General features: G+C 38.2%; 1 protein-coding gene across 2 annotated transcripts in view; it reads right to left on the minus strand.

The window, feature by feature from the left end:
• LOC132114761 (ELAV-like protein 4) overlaps window positions 1-14,680 on the minus strand; it is a 78,362-nt gene that overhangs the window by 31,082 nt on the left and 32,600 nt on the right. For both annotated transcript variants that reach the window (XM_059523077.1, XM_059523076.1), the window contains exons 3-4: window positions 13,587-13,673; window positions 8,739-8,979 (exon numbers count right to left, since the gene is read on the minus strand). In XM_059523077.1, coding sequence (XP_059379060.1) covers window positions 8,739-8,979; window positions 13,587-13,673 — 328 coding nt within the window. The remainder of the gene's footprint in view (window positions 1-8,738; window positions 8,980-13,586; window positions 13,674-14,680) is intronic.

Here is a 14,680-nt window from a genome sequence, read left to right on the forward strand (position 1 = left end):
GTGTTCTGTGAGTGTGTGGGTAAACCAAAGAGTATAGGTTCGGCTGGTTAGCATGGCCTAGTTAGCACCTGCTGCTGGTAAGTGCTGTAATGACAATGTCTGGATCCAAAAAGCATTCTTCTCCTTAGACATCATTCAAAGTTTTTGTTCTGTTGTTTTTGAAAGAAATCTCGGTAACACTTTACATAAGTTGTCATTTGTTAACATTAGTTAATGTATTAACTAACATGAACTAACAATGAACAATACATTTGTTTACAGTATTTATCTTTGTCAATGTTAGTTAATGAAAATACAGTTATTCATTGTTTGTTCATGTTAGTTCACAGTGCATTAACTAATGTTAACAAATACAACTTTTGATTCTAATAATGTATTAGTAAGATCAATGTTGTAGAAGTATTGTTCATGCTTAGTTGTTAAATAATAATGTTAAATAATAAAGTTAATTACTGTTAACTAATGAACCTTATTGTAAAGTGTTACCGAAGCCTCTTATGCTCATCAAGGCTGCATTTATTTATTTATCTACGTATCTATTTTATTCAGAATTCTTTATTAAGTTCAAATGAACAGATTTATTTGAAATAGATTTTCTTGTTACAGTGTAAAACTTTCTTTTCAAAAAACCTAGAAGAAGGTGTCCTTATTTAATTTTATTATTATTATTATACTACTTTTAATATTTTTGTCTGTCTGTTCTCTTTTACTACACAGATTAGGTTAGTTGCTTGGTGTGTGCTGACAACCAGTCTGGATTGTCATTTGCTGCTGATCCAGAGCGATCATTCATATGAAATTTACAGCTCAGGTGCTTGGCTCAAATTTGATGTGTCCAACAAAGAGCAAAGATAGGCGATTACAAATCACATACTTCCAGGGGGTCCATCGCCAGATGAGTGGCTGCCATTAAGATGAATGGGAATGCTAACGAATAACAGGTATTACAGACCACCCTGCTGCTTGATTTTAGAACTGTGGTGCATATTTTTGATCCAGTAAATATAGTTCATAATATGCACAGCTGTATTTTTGCTCCCTAGAGACATAGCATAAGTGTTTTGTCATGTTTATGAACCCTCGGTGTGTGCATGAAAAATGTATCACTAGCTGTAGAATCACTACACTGGAGTCACGAGGTCCCAAAACCGCTGTCCTCTTTTCTCTCGTAATCACCGTCTCAGTGATAGCGAGGATGAGGAAGATGAGGAAGGGAATGCATGAGCTGCCCCCTGTCTGGGTCTCTTTTAGCTCTTGAGGAACGCGCTGCGTTAAATGGGAAGAATGAGATGTTTCTCTCTCTGTTAAATTGAGGTTGTTTGGAGTGAGAGGCTCCTTTGGAGGAGTCGTATTTGAACCATTATGCCTTTTACCTCAGCAGCAGGAGTCAGAGTGTGTGAGATGATAAAATGAGTGTGTGCCCAGTGGGTGTCCTTCCTCACACACACACTCACATATATATGCTTTTACTTTATTGTACATATCATTTATAATAGCACACTGGCACACACACATATTCCTATGTGCTCAACATCATTTATCATCAAAGCTTTGCACATGAAAGATATATTTGACTGATTTTCGCTGCTCTGCAGCTTGGCAGTGAGCTAAAAATCTTCTTGCTGGATTCTCGCTAATTTCCCCCTCTCTCTACATCAATTGTTGATACATAATTTAAAGGCCCAGTGCTTCCATTGATTGAAAATGAGATGAACATCGTAGCAAACACAACACTGCCTCCAGCCACATCCAAACCCTCCGGCAGCCATGTTGTGCCGACAGATGCAGCTCCCTTAAGCTTGAATCAGGTGGGAAAGCTGAAACTAGCATTCGTTTGGGAGAGAACAGCAGTTCAGACACAAGATGACAGTTCAACAAGCATGTGACATTAACCCACCTCGATATGACAAAGCTCTCTGGCTACACACAGGAAAATCTGTTTGGTCAGACTTAAATTTAGTCACATTTAGGATGTGGAAGGCAAAAAGAAAGGAAGGACGAAAATCCATTTCAATTTGTCAAAACAAATGTATCACTGCTGCTGCTTGCTTAACATTTTGCCCTTGTTGCTACAGAATCTTGGGATGGAGGACATGTCTCTGCAGTAAAAGACATCTCAAAGACATGTTTGCTCCTTTTTATATAGTATATAAATACACAGTTGCATTCACTGAGGTCATCATGGCTTGTGTAATGCCAAAAGATGGCAAGTACGGCCGACTTTTCGACTTCTTTTTAATTAGCTTAGTGATCTTTCATCCAAAGAGACCAAATCTGACTGAAGTGTAATTAGATAATGTAAGGTGCAATGAGATAATCTCTATTCTTAATGCTGTTTATCGTTGCATCTAATAGCCTTAATTCGACCATTTTGTACATAAAACATTTAAGGGATGCCTAAGTGCTTTCTCCCAGACAAAAGCATCATTCTGATTGGATTTGCATTAGAGATTCATATTTCACTAAGAGGTTGTGTAAAACCATTAGCTTACCTCACCTTGCACAAACAAAAGGCTTGTTTCCTTGTGTACCTACCTGCTGTGTATTTCACTGTGTTTTACTAAGTAAATATTGTACTTCTATTGAACTACTTTTTAGTACTACTTACAGATATGGAAAATTACATGGATGCCGCATCAGAGTGAAAAAAGAAAAAAAGTAACTGACAGATGTTTAAAATAAGATATACAGTTTCATTATAGGATACTAAATCTGATTCTTCTGAAATATACAGTTAAGAAAACCGTTTGGGGTAGATAAGATTTGCTCAAAAGTCTACCTTTATTTGATAGTATAGTAAACACAATGATACTGTGAACTTTTGTTACAATTTAAAATAAAACTTCTATGTTAAAGTATTTTAAAATTGAATTTATTCCTGTGATGACAAAGCTGAATTTTCAGCAGCCATTACTTAACTCTTCAGTGTCAAATGAGCCATTAGAAATCATGGAATTATGAGATATAAAGTTGCAATTAAGAAAGTTGAACTTTTGAGATTTACATTTAAAGTTACAATAGAACATTGAAGCTATAAGGGGTTTAGATAAAATTTTTTTTGATTGCTCTGTTTTCTGGAGAAGTAAACTCTATAGAGTTTTGAGGCACAGATTCCGTGAGGGCCGCCATACTGGTAATGTCAATCGAAACCAATTTTATCATCATCCAAATGTCTTTACCAACTCACTCCCTAGTAAACCCTATACTGTAAATCCATCTGAAACTGTCTGTATTTTGCTGTGCCAGGCAGGCGACAGCTGGAAGACACAGGAATCTCCCGCCCCCATTCCCCTACTCTGGTGTGCAGAAGCCTGCGGCATGTTGGCATGTAGCCTGCAGTGTGTGGGATGTCTGGGAGGAGTGTGCATGTGGAAACGAAAGGAGCCCCTGTAAATCTGGGACACCCCAAACGAAGCGATGTCAGACCCCACATACTGGCAGCCACCCCAAGGAATGCTGAGATCCCACGCTCTCTTGGAACTGTTGGAACTACATGGAGCCTGTGGCTAATGCCAAGCTATCCGCAAGATAATGTTTGTGACTAACCTCAGCAGCACTTTGTGGGCTAGTAATATTGCTAAGGAAAACATGAACAATATAGTTTGCAATACAACTTATAAAGAGCATTAATGGAAATATTGGCTGTATTTCAGATAATCTGTTGCTATTTAAGCTTGATTCTGGATCACATGGATAAATGCTGACTCATTCAGTTCAAGCACAGCTCTAAATATTTTATACTTGTTTATTTTTAACCTTTTAGCCACTTTTATACATAGGTATCAATAGGACAGGAACTTTTTAAGGAAATGGATAAGTTTGTTAAATGCTGCAAATCAGATTTGAACTGGTTCTCCAATTCAATTACTGAAACTTCAATTCAGTTTTTAAATTCAAATTACCATAGCAAACAGGATGCAGAATTGCCATTTGAATTTGAATGTAAAAAAAAAAATAGAACGGAAATTTACATAATTGTGTTTAACTAAAAAAAAATATATATTTTTTTAAATTCTATTTTTAGTTTACTAAAAAATTCTATTTTTAGTTTACTTCATCATACTTTATCACTTAATATCCCAGAATGCATTGCATGTGTTGACTTTTTTGAATTGCAATTTAGTAAATTCCTGTGATTCCAATCCATTCTCAACCACTAAAAGGGAGCCTATACTTAATTTTAATCAACCAAGTGTTAGCGCACAAGGGCTGAGCACAAGGCCTTGGCTCCAACTCATGTACATGATTGCTTAAAGAATGCCAGCACCAATTTGAGTGCAAAAAAAGATAAAGGAAATAATAAAGTCAGTTTTCTCCATGCACATTTTTTATAACCCAATCGAGGGTAAATTTCTCCTTCTTTGGAGGAAAAAAACTTAACAGAAGGTGATTGGTTTATTCCTGTGCTTACTGTATTTTTTATCAGCGGCTTTGGGATGGTGACAGAAAGTTCATTGTCAAACAATGTAAATGAGGTCTGAATGTTTTATCCTGAATAACAACCTATCATTTACTTTGTTTACTCCTGGCTGAATGCGGAACACATCATGACACGGAATTATGTGAGGAAGTGCATTGTTCTCTGCAATCACTACGGTAGTTAATTCTTGCTATTCTATCAGACTTTTCCCCCAATACGCTTTACAATTTTGCCATTTAGATTCTGTGTTGCATGTGTTAGGTTTTAATTTGGCCTTATGCTTTTTTTAACATGAAATGACAAAACACAGAACACTGTTCATGTTTTATTTCTACAGCATCAGATAAACACGGTGCATGTTTGACATGAAGGTTTTTCATACGTTCATAGCAGTCTAACACTGAGGTGTTACAAACCTCAGCACAATGAATTTTTCATGCAACTACATCTGCTTTTCCCTGCAGTTTTTCATCAGTATGATGGTGTGAGTTCCAGCACATCTGTGAGGGAATGGTAAGATGTCTTTCTGTTTTTAAATCACATGCCGTTCTTAATTTGCTAGTGGGTGGAGCGGGCTGCTCTCTGGTCATTATAGAGACAGAAGTCATATACAGTTCTATACCGATGTCAGCTCAGCTTGATGCTAAGGTAACCATGTGCTAAGCTTGGTAGCAGACAGCGAACACCACGTTCGGGTCAGCAGCGTGACAGATGGTTGGGTGCTCGGCGTGCGAGTGGGTTGTGTACCTGAACAAGCAGTTGCACAAAGAAGCTTTGATGCAAGCTACATAAGTGTTAAACACAGAGCGAACTGATAGCAGCACTGCCGCCTGTGCCAAGCCATTAAATACCAACAATGGCATCTGTGGATTGAGCAAGAAGGGGAAAATAATCAAGCAAAATGGCAGGCGACAAAGCAGGCTGGGAGTGATAACATGTGCCGCTTGCTTTTCTGCTACACAGGGAGAGGCCTAAACCGCAGGGGGCTTGGGCAAGGGGGGTTGGCACTGTTTCTCAGAAGCCATTTTTAATCGTGTGGTAATTATTTACTGCTTGAAGAATATGAACAGAAGATTATCTGCAGTCACCCCCCCCCCCCACCAAATCATATGAAAAATCACAAATGCAATCAATTTATGTTCATGCCCGAGTATGTCCCTTTTCTGCTGTATCATTATAAACACAATTGTGTTTATTTTCATGCAGAAAAGGATCCACCGAGCCCGAGAACCTGACAAGTATACAATACTTTTCTCCTTCCGAACCGCCGCTCAATCAGTCTTTTCCATTTTGCTTTGTGGTGATAGCCAAAAGCGTTAACACTTTCTTAATGTATTCCATTAAAAGTTTTCATTCAATATGATTCCTGGCTCACAAGAAAATCACCATTACTCCCTATGGGATATGTGTTTATCCTCACTATTAGCACAGAACGAGGTGTTGCTGAAGTAGCAACACTGGGCTGGGGATGTATGCATTTAAAGTAGGGGATATTCAGCGCGATTCAAACCTTTGAAAACAAAGGCTTTCTGCTAAGTTAGCAGCATTGCCATCTGCTTTATTCGGCATCTCAACAAAATCCTTGCGGTAATGACTTCTGAAATGCTTTCCCCACTGAGAAGAATGTGATAAAGCCGTTTCTGCTGACAGTTTACATAATCGCTGATAAATACTGGCCCACTGGTTTTTTTTTTTATTCAAAGAGAGTACAGAAATTAATTATTCTTAGAATCATTTTATGCAATGAATACAGGGATGTGTTTATTTTTTGTGTGGTTTATCAGTAAATTATACATTTGTGTATTCATCACATATACAAAGTTGTTTCTTCAACTATGGGGACTTACATTATTTGGTAAGACTTTACAATAAAGTTCAAAGTTCACATCAGTTAACTACTTTATTTAACATGAACTAAGCATGAAAAATACTTCTACAGCATTTATTAGTGTGGCTCGGTGGTAGAGCATTGTGTTAGCAGTGCAAAAGGTTGTGGGTTTGATTCCCAGGAAACACGTTAAGTAAAAAATGTTAGCCTGAATGCACTTTCAATGCAAGTCGCTTAGGATAAGTGTCTGCTAAATGCATACATTTAAATTAGTCTTATTTATTTTTATTAAAACTTGAGGATTTTTTTAGTGTTTTCTTTTTGTTATATGACGATAATATTACAACTTTTTGGGAAACATAACATATGAAGCATCACATGACTTCATTATTTATTTTTGCTATTTTTCAAATGCCCTTTTATGTACAGTATTTTGTGTATTTTATATGTGTATTTTTTTATTTAATATGTCTCTTTTGAATTGATTATTTTATTAATTATTATTCAGTTACCAATCAAGCAGTAGTTTTCTCACATTGTGCACATACCATGAAAATATTTGATAATGTGTATTAAGGAAATGTCAAATGTTAACTAAAAAATTTGCCTCAACAAGAAAAAAGATGCTGGCCAATTTAATTTCAAAAGGTTTAAAATGTCATTTCCATCATAGAATGAATGATTGTTTGAGATGTGGTGGAAATGACACATTGGTGCATGTAGTTCAACATTGTTAGCAGACTAGTTTGTACAGTGAGTTGTACATTCTAAAAGGCCACAGGGCCATAGAGTGGCCATACTTGACGAAACGTCCATATGTCTATGACATACATTAAATAAAATATTGAACCTCGGATTTCCAGTGTATTGCGCATAGCAGCTATAGGTCAGAAAGAAGGTGATTAGAGAGCATGTGTGTATGTGAAAATGCAAGGAGAGGAAAGAAAAGTAAGGATAAACAATCTGGGGTGGCACTTTGTCAAGCGGCAGTCACCCAGGCTTGACAGGGCTAGAGAACAGTAGCCGTGGCAAACGGTACATCACTGCATTGCGTCTCATCAAAGCTGACAGGAGCGGGGGAAGGGAAAAAAGGGAAAAGAAGAAGCCTGTCTATTTCATGCAAAGGCCCAAAGCTTCTCACCTTCTCACTCGAAGAAGCTGTCTCTCTCTAGCTTTTCAACTGCCATGTAAAAGGCTCTCTTGTACGTCAGAATTCTTTGAAAAACTGAGAAGTGACTTCTCGTCGACGTCCATACCCTATAGATTAAAGCTGAGTGGAGAGCTCAGGAAGGTTGCTCTGGTCAAATATTTTGACACTGAGGTTCAGATACAATCTCTGATGCCCCGCAATCTATTTTGAATCCCAGACAGCAGCTAATGAAGGCAGCAGACAAAACACAGCAAATCACAGCCTAGCTCGCTCTGTTTTTACAATGATCAAGAAGCGATTAGTTAGTTTAAAATTCTGAACTGGAAAATTGCACCCCTGGGATCCCAGAGCAAAGATCCCTGAGTGCAGTACAGGGAAGAGTTGTATTTATGATGCACTATGTGTTCCCGAGCCAGAACAAGAACAGAGCGGTAAGACAGTGAGTGATCCTGGTTAACGGTATGTTTTCACAACTGGCAACTTCCATTTGGTGTATGCAAGGATATCCCAAGACTTCAGTAAATTTCTCACATGTGAAGACTGAAAAAGGAGCATGTGTCAACTCTCATGGCGATGATTTTAATGACCATTCTCTTGCCCAACCATCTGACTGCCTGGCAATGAAATCCTACAAAACCTGTGGTCAGGAGCCAAGAGTCTCTCTCTCTATTTTTCTCTCTCCCTTTTGTCTAAAAACCAGTGGCTTTAGGCCTGGCCCTGCTTTAATGCGATTATCCAGAGTGAAGTGTCACTAAGTAGGATATAAAATGGAGGCCATTATCTGGCATTATTTCTGAGCAGCCTCCCCATCCATCTGCTTACCACCCACATAGTCACTACGGTGGGAATAGAACTCTGATTAGCAGGGGAGTGCTGCTTAAACACCTCTATGTCCTCTATCTCTCTCCTCCTTTCTCTCTGGGCACTGTAAATAAAACAACAGCCCTTCTCACCCAGTTTTTCCAACTCCCGAATCGCCCTAAAACTGCGATCTGACCTGATATAACTGCATCAAACAGACCTAAAGAAGCATTTTTTTTAAGACTTAAACTTAAAATTTTTAGTTTGATTTGTCCTTTTAAATATTCAACAGTGGAGTAAAAAGTTGCCATTTTTTGTAAAGATACATGGTTGTTGGTTTTGGACACATCTACAAAATGCTGAATATTTTTAAATGACTAATTAATTTTATTTTTAACATTATTTTCATTAAATTATTATAATTTAGTTGGCATTATGTAATTTTAAAAACATACAGTATTTAATACACACACAAATCATTAATGAATATATAATATATATACAGTTTCTGTGTTTTTGTTTTCTGTCCTTATTAGTACCTGTGATTTTGTCTCGAACCAGCTTGCAGGACTCAATCTCGCCAATGCTGCCGAAGAGGCTGCGGAACTCTTCCTGGGTCATGTTCTGGGGCAGGTAGTTGACAATGAGGTTTGTCTTGCTGTCGTCATCGGGGCTGCCGGTCTGCATGGGCGAGGGGCAGCTGCGGCTGTTGCTGGAGGGACCGTTGGCCGTGGCAGAGTTCGGCCCATTCGTCACCTGAGGATCCATGTTGCTGATTATCTGCAGACAGAAGTAGGGTTAAAGGACGTGGCATCTAAAAAGTAAGCAGTTTAAGTAAACAGCATATTTTAGCACTGACATATCTGATTTCCTATATATCAAGTACTTGATAACTTAAAAAAAATTTGTGGCAGTTACTGACATTTCAAATAAAGGGGTTGGAATAATCTAGTGTATGTAACTGCAACTGCAACTGTTAGCTGCGAAACCTCACAGACTGACTCTAAATAATACAATGCATGACACACTTACTGAAAAACTGTTTATGCATCTCTACACTTTCAGTAGCTTTCTTCCACCCTCCCTCCCCCTCACTCTATCACTGATATTTTTGAGTTTGGCTGTGCATTTTGATGGTTGGCTCAACTTGACAGGGTAACAATGTGAGCCCTTCAGCATGGAGCGACTGTCATGGTGAACAACGTTTGCCACTGGTTTAACCGTGCGCTTTTAAGAGCAGGTGTTTGAAGAGAAGCTTGCTGGCCCTGGGGAAGTAGGAACAGAGAAGGCCCTAGTCTGTGCTGCTTTTCAGCCTCAAACTTTTTATTTCAAGATTGTTCCACACTGCAGCTAAATGTATTCACCCATTTGCATAAAGGATGTTTGTGTGTGAGCTCATGTGTGTTTAATTTTGTCACCCGACTCTATTTGAGGGGGCTGGGTGACATCTAGAATCGTTTCATATTCTGACTGTCAAGAAGGTTGGAAATACACGTGTGAGTGAGCATGCGTGTGAGAGAGCAGATTAGTGGGCACATTTTCATGGTTGCAAAAGCAACACAGCATGAGATCTTCTCAGGGGAACAAACAACAGCGTCAGTCAGTGGTGCATGTTAAAAACAAATTTCACTTTAGCTTTTACACCTTTTATAACACTAGCCTGACCTTCTCCGACTGTCTGGACAGCCATGGTGAGGCTTAAAACTGTGTCCTAACCAGATGTGACTGGGAGTTTTTTTTATTTATTTTTTATTCAATGTAGACAGAAAATGTTGCAAGCTGCTCAAATCTTGTCATATTGAGTCTGGTTTAACAACAGTACTGTGTGTTTCAGTGTTTTAGGAACATTCAGTGAGGTCTTTCATTGTCAGACAAAATTCTTGGATGAAAAAGAAGGAGAAACTCTAAAAATAAACAAGAATTAAAACAGCAAGCATGACCTGATTATAGCTCGTTGTAAGCTGATTCTGTAAGTCAACCATGTTTAATATTCATTTTCTCTTCCTCTCTGACTGGATGTGGCATAATTCAGATCAAGATCTGCACTAAGAGGGTGAAGGAAAAGTGCTAATGTTTCCTGCTGATAGATTCAAGAGTGGAAAATAATAGAGATGAGGAGGAGAAAAAAATGGATCTAAGTTGAATATCAGCTGCACTTATTTTTAGCTCTTCAAGAAAAAAATACTCTGTATCTGCACTCTGTAGTTCGACTCTCTTTTATCAAAGTGGGCATATTTAGGAAGGTTAACAATTTTCCCCATCTGACACCACTCTAGTGTTTGCACTTATTTCATTTATTATTTTTGAGAAACACACAGGCACAGTAAAGAGGATGTTAAAAACAAAGCTATTCAAAATGTGTATGATATGAAGCCATAAAAATAGCAGCAGCATTTCTCTGCTCCCCTGTGATCTTTAAAGTCAATGTGAAATCAAAACGGACCCTATTTACTTTCTTAATGCATGTTTGGGTCTTACTGAATGTTTCATCAATGTGTATGTATCTATATACAGTATATATATATAATAATATATATATATAATAATAATATATACTTATATATATATATATATAAATGTGTGTGTGTGTGTGTGTGTATTTATATATGTTTCACTCTGATTCTCTAAAATGGTTAAAAAAGGGCAGATGCAGTTGCATTCAACCTTTTCTGGATCAACTGCTGTGCCTCCATTTTTAGACTTTGTATATGTTAAAATTTTTTCAAAGTGACAAATAGAAAAAAAAAAGCCCATAGGAGGCTCATGTGCAAAGCTCTCAGGATATGCATGTAAATGGATCCTGTTCTGTACTTCTCCGAGGCAAAAAAGGATGGAGCAACACAAAGGGACAAAACAGCCATCGCCACAGCAGGTCTTGATAGATGTGTGTGTGTGTGTGTGTGTGTGTGTGTGTATGTTTATTTCTTGGTGTTTTAGTGTGTGCATGAGTGAGGGGAGACTTATTAAGTATGTTTGCAGCTCCTGCTGTGCACTGTTCTTTCAGGAAAAAAAAAGAAATGCTCAAACCTCATGGGAAGAGAGCTTTGAATATTCCAGAGAAGGAACAGATGAAAGTGGACACCTTTCATTCTGATTTCAGGGACCTGTTGTGTCTCGATGGCCAATTAAAGACCTGTCCTTCCTTTGTGACACTAGCTCTTGTATGCTGCCTTATTATTTTTCTGTAGCTGAACTCCCCTTGTTGTCATACTGAGAAGGGTAATTGATCCTTTACACACTCACTATTGCTGGACATTGGCCCTAGCAGCTGACAAGGGTCAGTGTAGTGACTTTTACTTATCCCCCCCCCCCTTTATTTAGATTAGATTATCTAGATTAGATTTGAATGCAAAATTGGCCACTGGCCACTAAAAATAACAAACCAAATAAACAAAGAAACTCTTGCTTTGTGTTGCCTAGAAATCTATCAATAATTAATCAGGAGGGAGTTTCAAGAGTGCTGATATACAACACTTTCTGCTGTAAATGAAGATTTTTTTTAAATGCCTCTTACTTCAGGTTACATCATTTTGCCAGTAGGTGGCAATAATAATTGATTGTCTTAATGAGTGATTCACTGAGACAACTGATTCATTCAGGAACAAAACATCAGACTGGAAATGTTTGTCATTGTATCATTCACTCAAATTATTTGTTCAAAATGTTGTTCCATTAAAGAACTAATAAATATAGCATATACAGTATTAAAATAGGCTACTATATATTTATAACTTTTTTTATATATATATATTTTTTCAAACAAATTTTAATTACATTTATTTAATTCTTTCTGTAGAAAATACAGTCCCTGAAATGTGAACCCCTGTTATATTGTGTATTTTATCTCCGGCTGTATTCTTTATTGACCAACTGACCAATCAACATCTACAACTTGAACTATCAGCTTTACTACTCTTAACGTGTAAAGTGGAATAGTTTTTAGGCCTGTCGACAAAACGGCAGAAATCATTGGCTAAAAAAGGAAGTCTGCTTCCCTGACTCTCTTTTTTTTGGCCCATTTACAGCAAGGTTTGACAAGTTAGCATGGGCCATTTAGCATGGGGGGTCACATGCTAGCTGAACAACTGCTATTAATATAAATGACAATGCTAACAGCATCCAGGTTTTACAAAGCTTGGGCTGTCACAGAAACATATGTTATTTTTTCAGGATATTTATTTCAGTGATATCTGTAAAGTAGTAGGGACATTTAATGTCTGGGATAGTACAATACACTTTTTTTGTTTGGATGCTAGCTAAAGCAGAGCCTAGCTGGCTGTATCTGTTTGTACTGTAGCTGTAGTAGGCAGGGAGACAGTTAGACAGACAGACAGGCAAGGCAAGCAGACAGGCAGACATGCTAAGCCATCTCAAAGGCCTTGGTGTCAGCCGGGGGACAGACATCATCTTCCCTTTGATTCAACTGAACAGTAGCCCAGATTACACTCCTTTATTTTTTCAAATGCAATGGCAGATATGTCGACTGTTTCTGAACACAGCTTGGCCCGGCGCAGGCTATGAGTGAGTGAGTGTGTGTGTGTGTGTATGCAGGAAGGAAGAAGCTCTTCCACTCTGTCTTACATAAGTGCCTTAGAGGATGTCAGGACGGGGATAAAAATACAGGTTCAACCAATCCAATGTCCCTGAGTCACGCAGAGCCAGAGGTGTGTGTTTGTGTGTTCACAGCACTGCAGATAGATATAGATGCATTTCGGTGTGTGTCGCTGATACCTGCCATTTCAACACAGCACTTTAATGGCCTTATTAGCTAAGATGATAAAATGTCAGGCTTTTATTCTGATGTGTGTTTTTACGGTTAATGCTCTCCAGTTATTACTGGACACTTTTGATGCTATAGTGCTCCCTCCTATAGATATCTGCTCTTATTTAAGTGACCCTGTCATTGCTAAATCTATGAGAAAACAACATGATCTTCAGGTTCAAGTAAATTAGTTTTTTTTTTCTTGAAATCCAAATGCAAAATTGTTTGTTAACTCTCTCTCTCTCTCTCTCTCTCTATATATATATATATATATGTGCATATGTGTGTGTAACTTTAATATGTAAAATTTGTATGTAAAAATATAGATTATCCTAACCCTAAAAATATATATTATATATTTTTCATAATTATAATTATATAACACTGAATTCACAGACATTATACATATTGACAATACAACATCCATCCATAATATGTTATCAGGTAACATCACTAATAACAATTACAGTAGTAATACTAATAACAGCTTTCATTTAAAACGTATTATTATGCCTGTTTCACTCTACCCCTGTGCACACCCTTCCTCTCATAGCACAACTTCAAAGCAACAATATGGCTATTAATGGAAGGAAAAATGGCAGTTAGTGGGCAGCAGTCTCCTTACCATCTTTGGCTGTGTCAGCAGTCCCTTCTCAGCCCAGCCCTGGAGCTGCGGCAGGTCTGCCTGACGCCACTGAGTCTCTGTCGATCCCTACAGGAGGGGGGCAGGGTCAATATTCAAACATGCCCATTTTCTCCATACCAAACAAACACTCCTGACGGTCTCCAGGCACACTAAAACACACAGGTGGATTTGATTTGGACTCAAAAGACAAACTAGTTTAAATTAAGTTGGGTTATATATATGCTATAATGGAAATGGGTGCTATAGGTGCATGTGGAAAACGGGTGATATATAGAATTGCTTATTCACTGACGAAACTGAAGAAGTTTTTCACATTCCAGGCTGTAGACAAATTTGTGTTAGATATAGAAACTGCAAGTTGTGAAAAACAGCAAGCCTCCAACTGTAGATCTAATATCTTGGGTTTTCCGACAAATCCAGCTTTGTAAACAAGACCTTAGAGGACCAATACCGAGGCTGCCACAATCAGCTTGAGCCAGGGAGCTAACAGAGAAAACGGCCAATTTAGGAAAAGAGGGAGACTCTGAGCATGACCTTTTTGTTGGATGGATGGAATAGAGAAGGAGTGAAACAGGAGGCATCTAGCTCTACATGATGGAGGAGACAATTCTGGATCTGAAAGGATGGACGGGGGCTGGGGGAGGGTTGACGTCCTTTGCAGATCTTTAAAATGTTCATGTAAGCGCCCAGGTGTCGGGATCTAGAGAAAAATGGACTGTCAGCGAAAGAGGGAGAGAAGAGAGGGATGGGGTGGGCAGGTGGATTGCTGACAGCTCTTGGTGTAGTGTTATCTGGGACATGGGTCTGTAATTTAAAAAAGGAATTTTTAAAAAGTTTTTTAATCTCATGTGCCACCTTGGTTTTAGTTTTAGTGAGGACCGCAGGGTGTAACAAAACGCTTTTATTGTTCTGGTGATGAAACATCAGCGTACATTCAGCTTAAAGGTGATGTGCATTTTTTCTCTAATGAAACAATATATCTGCACGAACCAATCCAGAGCTTTAGATCCACATGCTGAATCTTAAAAAAAAATAAGAAGCAGGATGACAGCCAAATGATACATCGGGATTTC

This window comes from Carassius carassius, chromosome 34, assembly GCF_963082965.1.
Source record: "Carassius carassius chromosome 34, fCarCar2.1, whole genome shotgun sequence".
NCBI lineage: Eukaryota > Metazoa > Chordata > Actinopteri > Cypriniformes > Cyprinidae > Carassius > Carassius carassius.